Consider the following 23,564-nt stretch of genomic DNA (forward strand, 5'->3'; position numbering starts at 1 on the left):
CTTTATGGAGATCCACATGTATGTTCTTACACCAAAATTAAAGAAACGTTTTCAAGATAATATTATTCATATAATACGTATTTTTCTACTTTGATTCAGGGGAAGAAATTGAATATTAGAACTAAGGGAACAGTCATTACTAGATAGTCTGATTGGGCTAGGTCTCGAGAATACAAACTTAGAGATATGATATGATATGATTTTCACTTTAGCATCCCTTTCAGCAGCGAGGCTGTATGAGATGTGGACCTACTGATTAACCTGGAATTCGAACCACATGAGATCCCGCCGCGAATCGAACCCGGGTCTTCAACGTCTACAAATTCAGAGAGACGCGGTTGAAAGCAAAATTTCATCGAGAAACGACTTAAGCGATAGGAATTGTTGCAGAACAAACAGCAACCAAACAAAATTAAGATCACAATTCAAGTTTCCTTTTTGTCTCTAATAACCACTGATATTCTTCCTCCTATTGGACAATCACTTCTACTTACTAAGGTGGCACTATCCTCTCATGCATCTTTGATTTCCACTTCTGTTTTGATTTCAGGCTTTCTGCCCGTGGGAGTATTTCTACCCGGGCTCTTTCCACTCAAGCCCTTTTTCGCGGGACCCTTTTGACATGAGGCTCTTTTGACTCGGGCCCTTTACTCGCGGGGCCGTTTTGACGCAGGGTACTTTTGAGCGGCGCCCTTTTGACGCGGTGCCCTTTTGACCCTGGCCCTTTTGACGCAGAGCTCTTTTGAACGGGGCCCTTTTGACCCGGGCTCTTTTGACGCGGGGTCCTTTTGGCCGGGGCCCTTTTGACGCGGGGCCGGTTTGACCGGGGACCTTTTGACGCGGGGCCGTTTTGACTCGGGCCTTTCTGTCGTCGCCCTTTTGTCCGGGCCCTTCTGACATGTAATCCCTTTCCCTATACACCGTACTCCGGGTTCAATTCCTTTGTCCATATATGGGTTGTCATTTTTTCTATAGGTGTTCCATGGTAATCAGGGTAGGATCCTGGGTTCGATTCTTCGAATAGGTATTATGAGTTTTTCTAAATTCACACACTGTTCATATGGTTCCTGTAGACACATGGTCTATATTATAACAAGGAGTATGGCTTGTCATACGAAAGAATAAATAATATTCAATAATTCAATAATTGGATCATTTCAATATTGGGATTGTTGTAGTGGTTCAGGGGCTATTTTAGATTTCTCACACGATGTTCGAGTAATTTATTACGAGGGGATTAAATTTTTAACTTTTCACATAATGTTCGAATAGGTATTATGAGCTTTTCTAAGTTCACACATTGTTCATATGGTTCCTCTAGGGTCATGGGGTTATCAGTTATGTCCATGGAAAGCAGGATTCCTACCATCTTCTCTATAATACTTCACATCAATATATTTTCATTTTTTTAATTCATTGAGGAGGAGGGGGTATATTTTAAACAACAAGTATGGCTTGCCATATGAGAGAATTAAAAAAAAAGAAGTGAAGGGTCCTGGCTTATTTTACCAACGAGTAATATTTTACATATTACGAACAATTACATAAGCTGGAGGGGCCAGGGCAGTCTTCAATGTCCACAAAAGTCATTCAACTACCTCCAGGGAAAAAAACTCCTAACACAATTTCATCAACCTCTTGCATCAGCTTCCTGGTTGTGACACACTAGATAACATATCATATCAATAGATTGTGTCATTATCAATCAATAAACCTTTGATATCTCTTATCTTATCAAAGAGCGGTCTCTTTAACGACCCTTCTAAATAATAACTACTTAGTTTTCTCGAATAAAGATCGCAAGCACCGCTGACAGCTCAGGAATAAGCTAAATCTATGTTACGGCACTGAATATATGCTTATGTAATGAATTACGACCACATGAACTTGTATAAGAAGCAGGATACACTGAAAATGAAACGCGAAGTATGCGAGACATCGGATTTAATTCTAACTTGTTTGATGATCCAACTCGAGATCACACATAGCAAAGTTGAGTGTCGTAGCTCGCACCACAAGGTTCAGGAAGTTCGTGTTATATGGTGTCAATTAAGCACAGAGATGTGAAACGGTATAAGATAATGAACGTTATATTCTGTTATATTCTGACAGTCAAAGCAGAATGTATTGGATAATAAATGAGAAATTGTAAAATTTCACTTTCGATACGATTAAATACATTCATGCTGCTATGTATTGCATTATTCGTTAGGAGGTATTGAACAATTCTGATTCAAAGGAAGGAAATATACTACTGTATAGTACTAGAATTAATTTAATAAAGTTTAATTGTGTAGGCAGTACTGAGGCTGAGGCTATGTGAGACAAAGCCTATCGCTGAAAGTGAAATATGGGTTACTATAAGGGTTTTATCCCAGGTATGATATACCCACTGATGATTGAACCTGGAACACACACATAGAAAGCATTAGCGCTAACAAATTACCTATGAAGAGACACTACACCATACAATAATTCTAAGTCAAAACTGAGGGCAAAAAATAAGAAGCAGAAACAACAAACTGTACGATAATAATACCTTCACAATTTTAATTTCACACTATTTACTTCGAGACATTCGAGACCAAATCGAGACGAGACTGAGACCGAGGTCGAGACAAGCATGTGTTGATCGGGTGGAAACCGAGATACAGACAGCGATTTTTGACTCGAGACGAGACTGAGACCGCTATTGATCAACCGAGACGAGAATGAGACGGTGCAAAGTCTCGTCTCGTCTTGTCTCGATACCATTCCTCCTCGACAGCTCACAAATTCGATTATCGTGGGTTGAAACTCTTAAAAACCACAATAACTGAGTATAGACCCTAGTTTGAAGTAGCAAGAGCCAAATCACGAGGTTGATACAAGACAATGTATTTTAGCATGGTTTGTTTGGAGAATGCGAGAACGAGTCTATACAAGACGTGTGGCTCTATGAATCCTAACTGTGGCTGTGTGATGTTTTGATATATTGATCCATCCATAAGATATTTTCGATTATCTAAATTTCAATACCGAAAAATTGATAAATAGACCTTTTCGGTATTTGATATTTTCGATATTCAGTGTGTTCGCTTTTTTGATATTTCAATATCTTTCGATATTTCCATTTTTCCTTTTTCTTATAACATGTTAGAAGTTGTCATATAGACAGTCTACTAGTGACGCAACGGGTCACGAACTTCGTGAAACGTTACTCGGAAGACAATGCAGAGATACAGAGTGATCGAGTAAGACCCATGACTGGGTAACCATGACTGACTCATGATCCGAAGTGGCCCTATGGTTCGATAGATCCCATAGACAATACAACGATATTGTATATTTGTAAGTTACTTCCATTTTTACATTTTTTTCTGTTAACTATTTTGCGCAATAGGTGTTATTTAAAAGTGCACAGGGTGTGATTACGAAGGAGAGGCAAATATATAGAAAAATGTGTTGATGTTGTATGATTTTTAAACGTTGTTACTGTAACAACAGACTCGTCGTTTTGGGATTTTTATGACAACCTGTTTCTGTTGATTATGAGACTAAGAGAATATAGATATTGAAAGTCAACATTGCATATTATTGGTATGTATTATTTCAATGTAGTACAATCGATATTTCTTGCGGAATATATAGATATAAACTACAAGTGTTTGATTATGTTATGTACCTTCATTTAACTTAATATCATATATGCATAGTATTTTCGAACTGGGTAAAGTAACGAAAATACCTAAGAAGATATCGTTACAACAAAACGTCGTCATATACATGGGATGTGTGTATGAAGCTGCTAATGCAGTTCTAACGTACCTGATTCTCTCCTCTCTCATCGCATTTTCACTAAATATATTTTTCTCGCTTGTTTGCTTCTGTGTGTCAAGTATTGCAATGAAAGATAACTACAACGTTTATAAGGGTACAAACACACAAAATCTCAAAGATAAGTTACATAGTTCTCTTATGAGAGATCACCCCGGTTTAATCGGCTTGTAAAGCTTCTTCTTTAGAACATAAAAGATACCGCTGAGGGTAATCGGTTTTTGTTAATTCTTTTGTTTTAGGCCATATTCAAAAACCGCATATTTGAAGACGAATAAACATGAAATTACAATAAACACCATTAATGAAGTATAAAATTTTACAGTAATGCTGCAGAGCTATTTCGGCTGCTTCTCAGTCACCAAATGTATCTGGGTATCCGAGTATGACTGGGTCTCCGGGTTTGTCCAGTCACCAAATCAGACTCTGGTCTGAGAAGCGAGACCCAGACCCGGATGACCCGGACAAAATTCGAGATACAAGTGGCCCATGTCCCGTTCCATCATTGCCATATACACGATAGAACAGTTAATTATCTCATTAATGCTATAACTGAACAACACTTTTGGTAGCTTGCTGGATCATTTTTACTTTTCAGCAACGATAAGAGAGAAGAAAACGTGGTGACTGTAATGGAAGTGGATGATTATGAAGGAATTGGTGGAATGAGAGTGTTTTATGAAATAGAAAAACCCAGAGAAAACTACGGCTACACTTTTGTCTAGCACAAATTTGCGTGCCCAGGATCAAACCAGGGACATCTCACACTAGAGGTGAGCGCTCTACCAGTGACCCACCTGCAAGTGAAAAAAAAATGCATTGAAATTGGAAGTGATGACTTAAAACAGTCTTACTAAGATCTTATGATATCAGTTTCTAAGCGTCTATCTAGCTGGAAATGTGTACACATTCTTACACGAACAATACTCGAACAAAGGAAGAGGTTGGAAATTCCAAAGTGGAATCGAGTCAAACATTTATTTTAGCTTGTCTTTTGATGGTAAGTGCGCAAATTCAACATGTATCCTCAAACGAGCGCATACAACGCACAAAGCGACTACGCCAAAAGGAGCCAATTAAAAAAAAAAGAAGAAGTTGATGAGGTTACGTACACAGAGAAATGAATGCATTTCATTCATTGTCACTTGTGAGCAATCTTGAGAAGATTAATAAGTTAGCTGATAAAGCTTTTGAATACAAATCACTGTGTTTGAGGAAATTTGAGAAATGTAATAAAGAACTGTTTTTATTAAAGATAATAAGGAACTGTAAACAATCCCTAGTTTAGCTTTGTTTAAATATTTTTACATAATTTCATAAGATCAGTATAGCAATGTAAAGACAAAATAACTCAAAGGTTTATGTTGTCAGGGCTCTATTCAATCCAATCAAATTTTCATGAATTTTATGGATGCAGTAATGAGACATTAAGAGAACATTATGTTTATCATTAACAACACGGTCATCTGTTTTAAGGTGATCTGTCGCCATAGCAGTATATAGCTCTATTTGCTCGCTCGAAAAACTTGTATTGATTATACCAGGGGTAAAAGTGCGAGGGAACGTGGGTGCACGCGATCCACTACCTCCAAAAGATACGTACGGCGTTTCCCCAGTTCCTAAAATCTTACAATGAACAAAGATAGACAGAGGGGACGGGGGACGTCATGCCACTATCTACCGTCACCCTACATTTTCAGATATATACTTTTATATCTAGATTGTATGTATCAAATTTGCTACCAAAAATTTCTAACATTTCACTTCAGAGTTATACAATTGTTCTAAATTGCTTGTAAATGTTTCCGAGATTTTTTTTAGTTGTTGGTATTTGTTTCCACCCATAATGTGGAGCAGAAAGGTGCATATGAATGTATATTTGTATTTGGTATTGTGTGTGTGTGCGTTTGGTGTTCGGAGAGAAACTCAAAAGAACTTATTTTGACAGAATAGGACAGCCGTGTCTAGTTTCCACCATTCTTCAGAATAATATGATCCCTCCCAAAAGCAAAGTGAAACGAATTGCAGGGGAGGGGACAAAAATGAAGACGGAAAGAAAACAGATGTGAAAGAAAGCAGGGGAAAAACTGTGGGTCGGTAAGCTGGAAAGAAAAAAGATTTTATAAAACTTTGTATACATTAAGTTGGTTTACAACAATGCTTGCTATACAAGCTTACAACAATAAAAAGAAAAAAATACAGTAAAATTTTCTTCTACAGATTCATAGATAACTAGGTTCTATACGAAATGACAGTATATCAGAGTCCTAGAACAAGCGTTAACTGAAGATGCATCTGATTCCACTCCAACAAACCAAAACTTGTAACAACATGGAGTAACAAAATATTGTAAAATTTTCGCTTTGAGATTCATATATTACTTAATTCTGTACACAGTGACAGCATTTCACTGTCCTTGTGCAAAAAATAACAGGAAAAGCATACGATTTCTCCACAACAATTAAAAGGTAACAACAATGTAAACAAACAATTGTAATAAAATAATAACCGTAACTAAAAAGAACTTTGCAAATCACATCAAATATTAAAAATTTAAATATTATTTCCCCCTTTTTATGTTAATATATGTTCTAGAAAGGACCTCTTTCTTTTTAATGGTAAACACTTTTTTAGATCGGCGGGGAGTAAAATAGTATTATGGTTTCAAAGTAGCAGATATCTGTAATTCAAAAGAACTTTGGAACTCAAGTAGCATATTATGTATTTAAACATTATTTCCCCCATTTTATATTTTTATATGTTGTAGAAAGGACCTCTTTCTTTTTAATGCTAAAGTTGGCAGATATCTGTAATTCAAAAGTACTTTGGAACTCACCTCGTATATAAAGTATTGAAATATTATTTCCCCTTTTATATATATATATATGTGTGTTAGAAAGCACCTTCCTCTTTGTAATGGTAAACAGTTTATTTAGATCGACAGGGTGTAAAATAGTCTTATGGTGTCAAGTTGGCAGATATCTGTAATTGAAAAGAACTTTGGAACTCACCTCCTATATAAAGTATTTAAATATTATTTCCCACTTTTTATAATAATATATGCTATAAAAAGGGCCTTCCTCTTTGTAACGATGAACAGTTTGTTTAGATCGACGGGGTGTGAAAAAATCTTTTGGTGTCAAGTTGGCACATATCTGTAATTCAAAAGAACTTTGGAACTCACCTCATTTTTTACTAATGAAATATTATTTTCCTATTTTTGTATTAATATATGTGTTTAAAATGTTATTTTTCTTTGTAATGATAGACAGTTTCCTGAAATCTACGGGGTGTAAAATAGTCTTATGGTGTCAAGTTGGCAGATATCTGTAATTCAAAAGTATTTTGGAACTCACCTCGTATATAAAGTATTTAAATATTATTTCCCCCTTTTTATAATAATATATGTTATACAAAGGGCCTTCCTCTTTGTAACGATGAACAGTTTGTTTAGATCGACGGGGTGTAAAATAATCTTTTGGTGTCAAGTTGGCAGATATCTGTAATTCAAAAGAACTTTGGAACTCAACTCGTTTATTAAGTATTTAAATATTATTTCATCCTCTTTATATTAATATATGTTGTAGAAAGGACCTTCCTCTTTGTAATGATAAACAGTTTATTGAAATCTACGGGGCGTAAAATAGCCTTATGGTGTCAAGTTGGAAGATATCTGTAATTCAAAAGTACTTGGAACTCACTTCGTATAAAGTATTTAAATATTATTTCCCTCTTTCTATATTAATATATGTTGTAGAAAGGTTATTCCTCTTTGTAAGGATAAACAGTTTATTTAGATCGACGGGGTGTAAAATTGTGTTATGGTGTCAAGTTTGCAGATATCTGTAATTCAAAAGAACTTTGGAACTCACCTCATTTTTTACAAATGAAATATTATTTTCCCCTTTTTGTATTAATATATGTGTTTAAAATGTTATTTTTCTTTGTAATGATAGACAGTTTCCTGGAATCTACGGGGTGTAAAATAGTCTTATGGTATCAAGTTGGCAGATATCTGTAATTCAAAAGTATTTTGGAACTCACCTCGTATAAAAAGTATTTAAATATTATTTCCCCCTTTTAATATTAATATATGTTGTAGAAAGGACCTTCCTCTTTGTAATATTAAACAGTTTATTTAGATCGACAGGGTGTAAATTAGTCTTATGGTGTCAAGTTTGCAGATATCTGTAATTCAAAAGAACTTTGGAACTCAACTCGTTTATTAAGTATTTAAATATTATTTCATCCTCTTTATATTAATATATGTTGTAGAAAGGACCTTCCTCTTTGTAATGATAAACAGTTTATTGAAATCTACGGGGCGTAAAATAGCCTTATGGTGTCAAGTTGGAAGATATCTGTAATTCAAAAGTACTTGGAACTCACTTCGTATAAAGTATTTAAATATTATTTCCCTCTTTCTATATTAATATATGTTGTAGAAAGGTTATTCCTCTTTGTAAGGATAAACAGTTTATTTAGATCGACGGGGTGTAAAATTGTGTTATGGTGTCAAGTTTGCAGATATCTGTAATTCAAAAGAACTTTGGAACTCACCTCATTTTTTACAAATGAAATATTATTTTCCCCTTTTTGTATTAATATATGTGTTTAAAATGTTATTTTTCTTTGTAATGATAGACAGTTTCCTGGAATCTACGGGGTGTAAAATAGTCTTATGGTATCAAGTTGGCAGATATCTGTAATTCAAAAGTATTTTGGAACTCACCTCGTATAAAAAGTATTTAAATATTATTTCCCCCTTTTAATATTAATATATGTTGTAGAAAGGATTTTCCTCTTTGTAATGAAAAACAGTTTATTTAGATCGACAAGGTGTAAATTAGTCTTATGGTGTCAAGTTTGCAGATATCTGTAATTCAAAAGAACTTTGGAACTCAACTCGTTTATTAAGTATTTAAATATTAATTCCCCCTTTTTATATTAATATATGTTGTAGAAAGGACCTTCCTCTTTGTAATGATAAACAGTTTATTGAAATCTACGGTGCGTAAAATAGCCTTATGGTGTCAAGTTGGAAGATATCTGTAATTCAAAAGTACTTGGAACTCACTTCGTATAAAGTATTTAAATATTATTTCCCTCTTTCTATATTAATATATGTTGTAGTAAGGTTATTCCTCTTTGTAAGGATAAACAGTTTATTTAGATCGACGGGGTGTGAAATAGTCTTATGGTGTCAAGTTTGCAGATATCTGTAATTGAAAAGAACTTTGGAACTCAACTCGTTTATTAAGTATTGAAATAATATTTCCCCCTTTTTATATATATATATATGATAGAAAATACCTTCCTCTTTGTAATGATATACAGTTTGTTTAGATCTACGGGGTGTAGAATAGTCTTATGGTTTCAAGTTGGCAGATATCTGTAATTGAAAAGTATTTTGGAACTCACCTCATTTATTAAGTATTGAAATATTATTTCCCCTTTTTTATAGTAATATATGTGTTAAAAAGATCCTTCCTCTTTGTAGTGATAAACAGTTTATTGAAATCTACGGGGTGTTAATTAGTCTTATGGTGACAAGTTTGCAGATACCCTTAATTCAAAAGAACTTTGGAACTCACCTCGTATATAAAGTATTTAAATATTATTTCCACCCTTTTATATTAATATATGTTGTAGAAAGGACCTTCCTCTTTGTAATGATAAACAGTTTATTTAGATCTACGAGGTCTAAAATAGCCTTATTGTGTCAAGTTGGCAGATATCTGAAATTGAAAAGAACTTTGGAACTCACCTCGTATATAAAGTATTTAATATTATTTCCCCCTTTATAAATTAATATATGTTGTAGAAAGGACGTTCCTTTTTTTTAATGATAAACAGTTTATTGAGATCGACGGGGTGTAAAATAGTCTTATGGTGTCAAGTTGGCAGATATCTGTAATTTAAAAGTATTTTGGAACTCACCTCGTATATAAAGTATTGAAATATTATTTCTACCTTTTTATATTAATATATGTTGTAGAAAGGACCTTCCTCTTAGTAATGATAAACAGTTTGTTTAGATAGACGGGGTGTAAAATAGTCTTATTGTGTCAAGTTTGCAGATACCTGTAATTCAAAAGAACTTTAAAACTCACCTGGTTTTTTAACTATTGAAATATTATTTCCCCCTTTTTATATTAATATATGTGTTAGAAAGATCCTTCCTCTTTGTAATGATAAACAGTTTATAGAAATCGACTTGGTGTAAAATAATCTTATGTTGTGAAATTGGCGGATATCTGTAATTCAAAAGTACTTTGGACTCACCTCGTATATAAAGTACTTAAATATTATTTCCCCCTTTTTATATTAATATATGTTGTAGAAAGGACCTTCCTCTTTGTAATGATAAACAGTTTATTTAGATCGACGGGGTGTAAAATAGTGTTTTGGTGTCAAGTTGGCAGATATCTGTAATTCAAAAGTACTTTGGAACTCACCTCGTATATAAAGTACTTAATTATTATTTTCCCCTTTTTATATTAATATATGTTGTAGAAAGGACCTTCCTCTTTTTAATGAAAAACAGTTTATTGAAATCTACGGGGTGTAAAATAGTCTTATGGTGTGAAGTTGGTAGATATCTGCAATTGAAAACAACTTTGGAACTCACCTCGTATATAAAGTACTGAAATACTATTTCCCCCTTTTTATATTAATATATGTTGTAGAAAGGACCTTCCTCTTTGTAATGATAAACAGTTTATTTAGATCGACAAGGTGTAAATTAGTCTTATGGTGTCAAGTTTGCAGATATCTGTAATTCAAAAGAACTTTGGATCTCACGTCGTTTATTAAGTATTTAAATATTATTTCCCCCTTTTTATATTAATATATGTTATAGAAAGGACCTTCTTCTTTGTAATGATAAGCAGTTTATTGGAATCTACGGAGTGTAAAATAGCCTTATGGTGTCTACTTGGCAGATATCTGTAATTCAAAAGTATTTTGGAACTCACCTCGTTTATTAAGTATTTAAATATTATTTCCCCCTTTTTATAGTAATATATGTGGTTAAAAGATCCTTCCTCTTTGTAATGATAAACAGTTTATAGAAATCTACTTGGTGTAAAATAGTCTTATGTTGTGAAGTTGGTAGATATCTGTAATTCAAAAGTACTTTGGACTCACCTCGTATATAAAGTACTTAAATATTATTTCCTCCTTTTTATATTAATATATGTTGTAGAAAGGACCTTCCTCTTTGTAACGATAAACAGTTTATTTAGATCGACGGGGTGTAAAATAGTGTTTTGGTGTCAAGTTGGCACATACCTTTAATTCAAAAGAACTTTGGAACTCACCTCGTATACAAAGGATTTAAATATTATTTCCCCCTTTTTATATTAATATATTTTGTAGAAAGGACCTTCCTCTTTGTAATAATAAACAGTTTATTTAGATCGACGGGGTGTAAAATAGTCTTATGGTGTCAAGTTGGCAGATATCTGTAATTGAAAGGAACTTTGGAACACACCTCGTATATAAAGTATTTAAATATTGTTTCCCCATTTTTACATTAATATATGTTGTAGAAAAGACCTTCCTGTTTGTAACGATAAACTTTTTTTGAGGTCGACGGGGTGTAAAATTGTCTTTTGGTGTCAATTTGCAGATATCTGTAATTCAAAAGTATTTTGAACTCACCTCGTATATAAAATATTGAAATAATATTTCCCCGTTTTTATATTAATATATGTTGTACAAAGGACCTTCCTCTTTGTAATGATAAACAGTTTTTTTAGGTCGACGGGGTGTAAAATAGCCTTATTGTGTCAAGTTGGCAGATATGTGTAGTTCAAAAGAACTTTGGAACTCACCTCGTATATAAAGTATTTAAATATTATTTCCCACTTTTTATAATAATATATGCTATAAAAAGGGCCTTCCTCTTTGTAACGATGAACAGTTTGTTTAGATCGACGGGGTGTAAAATAATCTTTTGGTGTCAAGTTGGCAGATATCTGTAATTCAAAAGTACTTTGGAACTCACCTCGTATATAAAGTATTGAAATATTATTTCCCCTTTTTTATAGTAATATATGTTGTAGAAAGGACCTTCCTCTTTGTAATGGTAAACAGTTTATTTAGATCGACGGTGTGTAAAATAGTCTTATGGTGTCAAGTTGGCAGATATCTGTAATTGAAAAGAACTTTGGAACTCACCTCGTACATAAAGTATTTAAATATTATTTCCCCCTTTTTATAATAATATATGTTATACAAAGGGCCTTCCTCTTTGTAACGATGAACAGTTTGTTTAGATCGACGGGGTGTAAAATAATCTTTTGGTGTCAAGTTGGAAGATATCTGTAATTCAAAAGTACTTTGGAACTCACCTCGTATATAAAGTATTGAAATATTATTTCCCCTTTTTTATATTAATAAATGTTGTAGAAAGGACCCTCCTCTTTGTAATTGTAAACAGTTTATTTAGATCGACGGGGTGTAAAATAGTCTTATTGTGTCAAGTTGGCAGATATCTGTAATTCAAAAGAACTTTGGAGCTCACCTCGTATATAAAGTATTTAAATATTATTTTCCCCTTTCCAAATTAATATATGTTGTAGAAAGGACATTTCTTTTTCTAATGATAAACAATATATTGAAATCGACGGAGTGTAAAATAGTCTTATGGTGTCAAGTTGGCAGATATCTGTAATTCAAAAGAACTTTGGAACTCAACTCGTTTATTAAGTATTTAAATATTATTTCCCGGTTTTTATTTTAATATATGTTGTAGAAAAGACCTTCCTCTTTGTAATGATAAACAGTTTATTGAAATCTACGGGGTGTAAAATAGCCTTATGGTGTCAAGTTGGAAGATATCTGTAATTCAAAAGTACTTGGAACTCACTTCGTATAAAGTATTTAAATATTATTTCCCTCTTTCTATATTAATATATGTGATAGAAAGGTTATTCCTCTTTGTAACGATAAACAGTTTCTTTAGATCTACGGGGTGTAGAATAGTCTTATGGTGCCAAGTTGGCAGATATCTGTAATTGAAAAGTATTTTCAAACCCACCTCATTTATTAAGTATTGAAATATTATTTCCCCTTTTTTATTGTAATATATGTGTTAAAAAGATTTTTCCTCTTTGTAATGATAAACACTTTATTGAAATCTACGGGGTGTAAAATAGTTTTATGTTGTGAAGATGGCAGATATCTGTAATTCTAAAGTACTTTGCACTCACCTGGTATATACAGTATTTAAATATTATTTCCCCCTTTTAATATTAATATAGGTTTTTGAAGAGACCTTCCTCTTTGTAACGATAAACAGTATATTTAGATCGACGGGGTGTAAAATAGCCTTATTGTGTCAAGTTGGCAAAAATCTGTAATTGAAAAGAACTTTGGAACTCACCTCGTATATAAAGTATTTAAATATTATTTCCCCCTTTTTATATTAATATATGTTGTAGAAAGGACATTCCTCTTTGTAATGAAAAACAGTTTATATAAATCTACGGGGTGTAAAATAGTCTTATGTTGTAAAGTTGCCAGATATCTGTAATTCAAAAGAACTGTGGAACTCACCTCATTTTTTAATATTGAAATATTATTTCCCCCTTTTTCTATTAATACATGTGTTTAAAAGGTTCTTTTTCTCTTTAATGATAAACAGTTCGTTGAAATCTATGGGGTGTAAAATAGTCTTATTGTGTCAAGTTGGCAGATAAGTGTAATTCAAAAGAACTTTGGAACTCACCTCGTATATAAAGTATTTAAATATTATTTCCCCCCTTTTATATTAATATATGTTGTAGAAAGGACCTTCCTCTTTGTAACGATAAACAGTTTATTGAAACCGACGGGGTGTAAAATAGTCTTATGGTGTCAAGTTGGCAGATATCTGTATTTCAAAAGTACTTTGGAACTCACCTCGTGTATTAAGTATTGAAAAATTATTTCCCCCTTTTTACATGAATATATGTTGTACAAAGGACCTTCCTCTTTGTAATGGTAAACAGTTTATTTAGATAGATGGGGTGTAAAATAGTCTTATAGTGTCAAGTTTGCAGATATCTGTAATTGGAAAGAACTTTGGAACTCACCTCGTATATAAAGTATTTAAATATTATTTCCCCCTTTTTATATTAATATATGTTGTAGAAAGGACATTCCTCTTTGTAATGAAAAACAATTTATATAAATCTACGGGGTGTAAAATAGTCTTATGTTGTAAAGTTGGCAGATATCTGTAATTCAAAAGAACTGTGGAACTCACCTCATTTTTTAATATTGAAATATTATTTCCCCCTTTTTCTATTAATACATGTGTTTAAAAGGTTCTTTTTCTCTTTAATGATAAACAGTTCGTTGAAATCTATGGGGTGTAAAATAGTCTTATTGTGTCAAGTTGGCAGATATGTGTAATTCAAAAGAACTTTGGAACTCACCTCGTATATAAAGTATTTAAATATTATTTCCCCCCTTTTATATTAATATATGTTGTAGAAAGGACCTTCCTCTTTGTAACGATAAACAGTTTATTGAAACCGACGGGGTGTAAAATAGTCTAATGGTGTCAAGTTGGCAGATATCTGTATTTCAAAAGTACTTTGGAACTCACCTCGTATATTAAGTATTGAAATATTATTTCCCCCTTTTTACATGAATATATGTTGTACAAAGGACCTTCCTCTTTGTAATGGTAAACAGTTTATTTAGATAGATGGGGTGTAAAATAGTCTTATGGTGTCAAGTTTGCAGATATCTGTAATTGGAAAGAACTTTGGAACTCACCTCGTATATAAAGTATTTAAATATTATTTCCCCCTTTTTATATTAATATATGTTGTAGAAAAGACCTTCCTCTTTGTAACGATAAACAGTATATTTAGATCGACAGGGTGTAAAATAGTGTTTTGGTGTCAAGTTGGCACATACCATTAGTTCAAAAGAACTTTGGAACTCACCTCGTATATAAATGACTTAAATATTATTTCCCCCTTTTTATATTAATATATGTTGTAGAAAGGACCTTCCTCTTTGTAATATTAAACAGTTTATTGAAATCTACGGGGTGTAAAATAGCCTTATGATGTCAAGTTGGAAGATATCTGTAATTCAAAAGTACTTGGAACTCACTTCGTATAAAGTATTTAAATATCATTTCCCTCTTTCTATATTAATATATGTGATAGAAAGGTTATTCCTCTTTGTAACGATAAACAGTTTGTTTAGATCTACGGGGTGTAGAATAGTCTTATGGTGTCAAGTTGGCAGATATCTGTAATTGAAAAGTATTTTGGAACTCACCTCATTTATTAAGTATTGAAATATTATTTCCCCTTTTTTATAGTAATATATGTGTTAAAAAGATTCTTCCTCTTTGTAACGATAAACAGTTTATTGAAATCTACGGGGTGTAAAATAGTCTTATGTTGTGAAGTTGGCAGAGATCTGTAATTCTAAAGTACTTTGGATTCACCTGGTATATACAGTATTTAAATATTATTTCCCCCTTTTAATATTAATATATGTTGTTGAAAAGACCTTCCTCTTTGTAACGATAAACAGTATATTTAGATCGACGGGGTGTAAAATACCCTTATTGTGTCAAGTTGGCAAAAATCTGTAATTGAAAAGAACTTTGGAACTCACCTCGTATATAAAGTATTTAAATATTATTTCCCCCCTTTTATATTAATATATGTTGTAGAAAGGACCTTCCTCTTTGTAACGATAAACAGTTTATTGAAATCGACGGGGTGTAAAATAGTCTTATGGTGTCAAGTTGGCAGATATCTGTATTTCAAAAGTACTTGGAACTCACTTCGTATAAAGTATTTAAATATCATTTCCCTCTTTCTATATTAATATATGTGATAGAAAGGTTATTCCTCTTTGTAACGATAAACAGTTTGTTTAGATCTACGGGGTGTAGAATAGTCTTATGGTGTCAAGTTGGCAGATATCTGTAATTGAAAAGTATTTTGGAACTCACCTCATTTATTAAGTATTGAAATATTATTTCCCCTTTTTTATTTTAATATATGTTGTAGAAAAGACCTTCCTCTTTGTAATGATAAACAGTTTATTGAAATCTACGGGGTGTAAAATAGCCTTATGGTGTCAAGTTGGAAGATATCTGTAATTCAAAAGTACTTGGAACTCACTTCGTATAAAGTATTTAAATATCATTTCCCTCTTTCTATATTAATATATGTGATAGAAAGGTTATTCCTCTTTGTAACGATAAACAGTTTGTTTAGATCTACGGGGTGTAGAATAGTCTTATGGTGTCAAGTTGGCAGATATCTGTAATTGAAAAGTATTTTGGAACTCACCTCATTTATTAAGTATTGAAATAATATTTCCCCTTTTTTATAGTATTATATGTGTTAAAAAGATTCTTCCTCTTTGTAATGATAAACAGTTTATTGAAATCTACGGGGTGTAAAATAGTCTTATGTTGTGAAGTTGGCAGAGATCTGTAATTCTAAAGTACTTTGGACTCACCTGGTATATACAGTATTTAAATATTATTTCCCCCTTTTAATATTAATATATGTTGTTGAAAAGACCTTCCTCTTTGTAACGATAAACAGTATATTTAGATCGACGGGGTGTAAAATACCCTTATTGTGTCAAGTTGGCAAAAATTTGTAATTGAAAAGAACTTTGGAACTCACCTCGTATATAAAGTATTTAAATATTATTTCCCCCCTTTTATATTAATATATGTTGTAGAAAGGACCTTCCTCTTTGTAACGATGAACAGTTTATTGAAATCGACGGGGTGTAAAATAGTCTTATGGTGTCAAGTTGGCAGATATCTGTATTTCAAAAGTACTTTGGAACTCACCTCGTATATAAAGTATTGAAATATTATTTCCCCCTTTTTATATTAATATATGTTGTACAAAGGACCTTCCTCTTTGTAATGGTAAACAGTTTTTTTAGATAGACGGGGTGTAAAATAGTCTTATGGTGTCAAGTTGGCAGATATATGTAATTGGAAAGAACTTTGGAACTCACCTCGTATATAAAGTATTTAAATATTAATTTGCCTTTTTTAAGTTAATATATGTTGTAGAAAGGACGTTTCTTTTTTTAATTATAAACAATATATTGAGATCGATGGGGTGTAAAAAAGTCTTATGGTGTCAAGTTGGCAGATAACTGTAATTCAAAAGAACTTTGGAACTCACCTCGTATATAAAGTATTTAAATATTATTTCCCCCTTTTCAAATAAACATATGTTGTAGAAATGACGTTTCTTTTTTAATGATAAACAGTTTATTGAGATCGACAGGGTGTAAATTAGCCTTATGGTGTCAAGTTGGCAGATATCTGTAATTGAAAAGAACTTTGGAACACACCTCGTATATAAAGTATTTAAATATTATTTTCCCCTTTTTATATTAATATATGTTGTAGAAATGACCTTCCTCTTTGTAACGATAAACAGTTTCTTTAAATCTACGGGGTGTAAAATAGTCTTGTGGTGTCAAGTTAGTACATATATGTAATTCAAAAGAACTTTGGAACTCACCTCGTATATAAAGTATTGAAATATTATTTCCCCCTTTTTATATTAATATATGTTGTAGAAAGGTCCTTCCTCTTTGTAATGATAAAGAGTTTATTTAGATCGACGGGGTGTAAAATAGTATTATGGTGTCAAGTTGGGAGATATCTGTAATTGAAAAGAACTTTGGAACTCACCTCGTATATAAAGTATATAAATATTATTTCCCCCTTTTTATAACAATATATGTTGTACAAAGGACCCTCCTCTTTGTAATTGTAAACAGTTTATTTAGATCGACGGGGTGTAAAATAGTCTTATTGTGTCAAGTTTGCAGATACATGTAATTGAAAAGAACTTTGGAACTCATCTCGTTTATTAAGTATTGAAATATTATTTCCCCCTTTTTATATAAATATATGTTGTAGAAAAGACCTTCCTGTTTGTAATGATAAACAGCTTATTAAGATCGACGGGGTGTAAAATTGTCTTATGGTTTAAAGTTTGCAGATATCTGTAATTCAAAAGAACTGTGGAACTCACCTCATTTTTTACTAATGAAATATTATTTTCCTATTTTTGTATTAATATATGTGTTTAAAATGTTATTTTTCTTTGTAATGATAGACAGTTTCCTGAAATCTACGGGGTGTAAAATAGTCTTATGGTGTCAAGTTGGCAGATATCTGTAATTCAAAAGAACTTTGGAACTCACCTCGTATATAAAGTATTTGAATATTAATTTCCCCTTTTTATATTAATATATGTTGCAGAAAGGACCTTCCTCTTTGTAATGAAAAACAGTCTCTTGAAATCTACGGGGTGTAAAATATTCTTATGGTGTCAAGTTGGCAGATATCTGTAATTCAAAAGAACTGTGGAACTCACCTCATTTTTTACTATTGAAATATTATTTCCCCCTTTTTGTATTAATATATGTGTTTAAAAGGTCCTTCCTCTTTGTAATGATAAACAGCTTCATGAAATCTACGGGGTGTAAAATAGTCTTGTGGTGTCTAGTTGGTACATATTTGTAATTCAAAAGAACTTTGGAACTCAACTCGTATATAAAGTATTTAAATATTATTTCCTCCTTTTTATATTAATATATGTTGAAGAAAGGAAGTTCCTCTTTGTAGCGATGGACAGTTTATTTAGATCGACGGGTTGTAAATTAGTGTTATGGTGACAAGTTTGCAGATACCTTTAATTCAAAAGAACTTTGGAACTCACCTCGTATATAAAGTATTTAGATATTATTTTCCCCCTTTTATATTAATATATGTTGTAGAAAGGACCTTCCTCTTTGTAATGATAAACAGTTTATTTAGATCTACGAGGTGTAAAAAAGCCTTATTGTGTCAATTTGGCAGATATCTGTATTTGAAAAGAACTTTGTAACTCACCTCGTATATAAAGTATTTAATATTATTTTCCCCTTTCTAAATTAATATATGTTGTAGAAAGGACGTTCCTTTTTGTAATGATAAACAGTTTATTCAGATCGACGGGGTGTAAAATAGTCTTATGGTGTCAAGTTGGCAGATATCTGTAATTCAAAAGTATTTTGGAACTCACCTCGTATATAAAGTATTGAAATATTATTTCCCCTTTTTTATATTATTATATGTTGTAGAAAGGACCTTCCTCTTTGTAATGATAAACCGTTTATTTATATCGACGGGGTGTAAAATGGGCTTATGGTGTCAAGTTGGCAGATATCTGTAATTCAAATGTATTTTGGAACTCACCTCGTATATAAAGTATTTAAATATTATTTCCCCCTTTTTATATTTATATATGTTGTAGAAAGATCCTTCCTCTTTGTAATGATAAACAGTTTATAGAAATCTACTTGGTGTAAAATAGTCTTAAGTTGTGAAATTGGCAGATATCTGTAATTCAAAAGTACTTTGGACTCACCTCGTATATAAAGTACTTAAATATTATTTCCCCCTTTTTATATTAATATATGTTGTAGAAAGGACCTTCCTCTTTGTAACGATAAACAGTTTATTTAGATCGACGGGGTGTGAAATAGTCTTATGGTGTCAAGTTGCCACATACCTTTAATTCAAAAGAACTTTGGAACTCACCTCGTATATAAAGTACTTAAATATTATTTCCCCCTTTTTATATTAATATATGTTGTAGAAAGGACCTTCCTCTTTGTAACGATAAAGAGTTTATTGAAATCTACGGGGTGTAAAATAGTCTTATGGTGTCAAGTTCGCAGATATCTGTAATTCAAAAGTATTTTGGAACTCACCTCGTATATAAAGGATTTAAATATTATTTCCCCCTTTTTATATTAATATATTTTGTAGAAAGGACCTTCCTCTTTGTAATAATAAACAGTTTATTTAGATCGACGGGGTGTAAAATAGTCTTATGTTGTGAAGATGGCAGATATCTGTAATTGAAAAGAACTTTGGAACTCACCTCGTATATAAAGTATTTAAATATTATTTCCCCCTTTTTAAATTAATATATGTTGTACAAAGGACCTTCCTGTTTGTAATGATAAACAGCTTATTAAGATCGACGGGGTGTAAAATAGTCTTATGGTGTCAAGTTGACAGATATCTGTAATTCAAAAGAACTTTGGAACTCACCTCGTATATAAAGTATTTAAATATTGTTTCCCCTTTTTTATATTAATATATGTTGTAGAAAAGACCTTCCTGTTTGTAATGATAAACATTTTTTTTAGGTCGACGGGGTGTAAAATTGTCTTTTGGTGTCAAGTTTGCAGATATATGTAATTCAAAAGTATTTTGGAACTCACCTCGTATATAAAGTATTGAAATATTATTTCCCCCTTTTTATATTAGTATATGTTGTACAAAGGACCTTCCTGTTTGTAATGATAAACATTTTTTTTAGGTCGACGGGGTGTAAAATAGTCTTATTGTGTCAAGTTGGCCGATATCTGTAATTCAAAAGAACTTTGGAACTCACTTCGTATATTAAGTATTTAAATATTATTTCCCCCTTTTTATATTATTATATGTTGTGCAAAGGACCTTCCTCTTTGTAAAAATATGGGCTTTATTTAAATCGGTGGGGTGTAAATTAGTGTAATGACGTGAAGTTTCGAGATATTCTGAAATGAAGAAAGTTTTGAAGTTCCCTTTTTTGTAATTTATTTCAATAATATTTCATTTCTTAGTATTCTTCTTAGTCGATATTAATCACTATCTGTTTGGAATTTGTGGTTATGATGGCGGGTTTGTTTGTTTACTTTTCTGATAATTTATTTCTATTTGTACTGGCAACCCTGGTAAGTATTGAATTGTCTGCGGACAAACGTCTGCCAAAATCACTCCGGTTCCTACTTATTGATGCGCAGGTGGAGCATGCATTTTAAAGTTTACCCTAGGTTACTATATCACGCGGAAATTTCTTACTCCTAACGGTCTTCCAAAATTTTTTTCTCTTATCACAAAATCCTACTTAGCATAGATGGAATTCAGGGGATCCACCAGAAATAACTGGGTGCACTTTTACTATACGGATGCACAGATTCTAAAATGTGCAGAAGCATTTGAACAAGTCCTAAATTTGTTCATTTTATGCCAAGAACAGAACCCAACCAACCCCTGCTGGGCTCTAACCCATTCCTACTCCTACTCTTGCTGCAAGTACCACACCACTTATACTATGTATTCGTATAGTAAAACTGCACGAATAATTTTTTTTTTTTTTTTTTTTTAACTTTCATGATATGTGTGTAAACACTTGGTACAAAAAAAAAACCTACAATGAAAAAAGAAGCAATTCGTACTACGTGGCCGGCAAAGAGCATAATACCTTGTAAGTGATTCAGACAGTGCGAATTTGGTGCTCGAGTGTGAGTCCTGAGATCACCCTAGTAACTGCACGAATTGGGAAAGATTCCTCCCGGCGTGCCTTCCTACAATCTATCAATCACAAATAATCTTCATAAATTCAAAGGGAATAATTTGCTGCTTTTAGTTTTTCTGTCCACTATCCAAAATTTGATCAAATTTGTCGATAGGTGTGAAATGTCTCTACAGCAAAAAGATTACCGGCACGTTCACCAAAATCTTTTTCAAAATTTATGGGAATGACTTTATCAGTTATATTTTCTCGCCACTTTTGTTCTAAGAGGAGATACACATCGCTACCGGATAAGAACACCAACAGAATAGTAAGAAGGATTTGTGCTTCATCTAGTAACTAAACTACTATCTAAAAAATCCACGGTATAATTTAAGATTGCTAACTTCTTACAAGTACGAAGGAAAGCAAGATAAATCTTGATTGGAAATATGTCTTTGTAAAAGCGAAGTCTCGGTATGTTCGGCCATCCCGTATATACAAGTGTTTAGTACTCAGTGTTATTATGTCATTCGAGAATTAATTGTAGAAGTAATGAGTTCAGAAGATTTCTTTCTGAGATTGAAAGAAATACTGCAAATGCACCTGTAAACCTACTGCAGTACGACCGGAAAAATCCTTATGAGGGGATTTTGTAGTTCCGGGACGAAATTTTCACTGTCGTAGAAAAAGAAACTTTAGAAGAAGATTATCAGGTACCTCTGATATAAAATACTAGAAGTCACGTCTAACTCAAACCAATATTTGTAAAAGGAGGAAAATAATATACGATTGTTAGTTTGTAAGGTAGAGGAAATCGTGCAGGTTTACTTATGGCCCACTCTTCAAAATAATAGATAAAAATATATCATTGTTTCACTTATTTCTTTCTTATTGACGCTGAACAATTTGCGATTGCCAACAGGAAAATATGCCACTAGCCTTAGATAAAATTCATTGGGGCAACCAAAAGTAGTTGTTGGAAAATTACAATTATTTACGATTTGCGTAAAAGTACAGCTTCTGAATGTATAACGTGACAACCACAGCCTGTGTAAAAATTAATCAGCCTGTGCTAGGTGGACATTAAAAGGCACAAGTGGTATCTACTTGACTCAAAGCAAGGCGAGTGCGAGGGGGGTGATAAAAGGAAGCAGACGTGTCACCCTAGGTGGTTATAAGTGTAAGCGAAGTTAGTAAAATTAGGTCGGTTGATATATGTTTCAATAGTACTTGCTACGGTTTCGTAGTGGTAACGCTAAACTTGTAAATATAAAATACAGCGTCTGTGCACTACAGAGATACAACGCTGGTGGAAAGTGGCATATAGTAGAGCCGTTTTTCATATGCGTGTACTTGTTTAAAATAAAAGGTAATAAAAGCAAAAATCGTACCTCCATAAAAGGTAATAGTGTATAAAAAAATTATATGCAAGAAAGAAAATATAGGCCTAGAATATTTCGTATGTAAGTAGTAAAAAATAATTAGTAAGGTTTTTCTTTGATAAGGGAAAAAAATTTAAAACTTGGATATTGGTATATTTCTGGAGTATTTCCATATTTCTGTATGGTTCTGTATTTTCTGCATTTAGGTATATCATTTTTTTGTTTTAAGTAGTAGGAAAATTTCAGATATTTTAAATGACTGCTTTCAGTAGTTTTTACATCCATAGTCTGATCCCAAACCATTCCACTTACTAACTTAATTTCACCTGAAAAGGCAATTATCGTTGTCTTCTTCCGGCCCGCTCATAAGTCATGTTAAACCGAATAATATTTCCTTATTGGTTTCAGATCTCTTGGTTTTTCTGGAACATTAACTGCTAAAAGTTTCAAATCACCAACTTGGACATTTTCATGTTACCGAAATGGCTTTACATGACTTCAACTTTGCTTGTAATAAAATTGAAATGAAAATAGAAAACGTTCCTATTAAAGTTGAAACGAAAACAGAAAACGAGTCATTTGAAGAATGTAATTATAGACTATGTGCAAGTAACACTAATGATCATACAGATCCTCATACTGTATCTTCGAAATGCAAGGAAAGAGAAAGTGCAACAAAAGGAGAGAATATCGCTTCAGAAAGGAATGAAGATGATGCTGTTTTACTTGTAAATGCCGAACGTTTTCGCAGAGACACCAGGCCAAGGTCCTCTGATCTTACATACATGACGGAAGAGTCCAGCAGTCACATGTGTGCCACTATTGGAGACAAGAACGATGGCGGAGAAGATGTTGAAGAAAATGATACTAAAGAAGTTGGTAGCAATGCGCAGGTTGTGAGGTACGTTTAAATGGGTTTATTTCATCTGGGGTATGCTTTGTATAAATATTACTATTCAAAACTTGCAATACTTCAAAAATTTCTTTTTCCTTCATCTGAAGCTGCGTTAGTTGA

General features: G+C 32.6%; 1 protein-coding gene across 5 annotated transcripts in view; it reads left to right on the top strand.

Annotated features, from left to right (window-relative positions):
• Positions 1-23,564, top strand: part of LOC145663623 (uncharacterized) — a 138,226-nt gene that overhangs the window by 83,190 nt on the left and 31,472 nt on the right. For 2 of the 5 annotated variants that reach the window (XM_081729754.1, XM_081729728.1), the window contains exon 2: positions 22,958-23,450. In XM_081729754.1, the coding sequence (XP_081585880.1) occupies positions 23,032-23,450 (419 nt within the window). In that variant the 5' untranslated portion in view covers positions 22,958-23,031. The other 3 variants (XM_081729735.1, XM_081729742.1, XM_081729750.1) reach the window with 3 other exon arrangements.

Source organism: Thermobia domestica, chromosome 1 (assembly GCF_964235325.1).
Source record: "Thermobia domestica chromosome 1, izTheDome1.hap1.1, whole genome shotgun sequence".
In the NCBI taxonomy this organism is placed as follows: Eukaryota; Metazoa; Arthropoda; class Insecta; order Zygentoma; family Lepismatidae; genus Thermobia; species Thermobia domestica.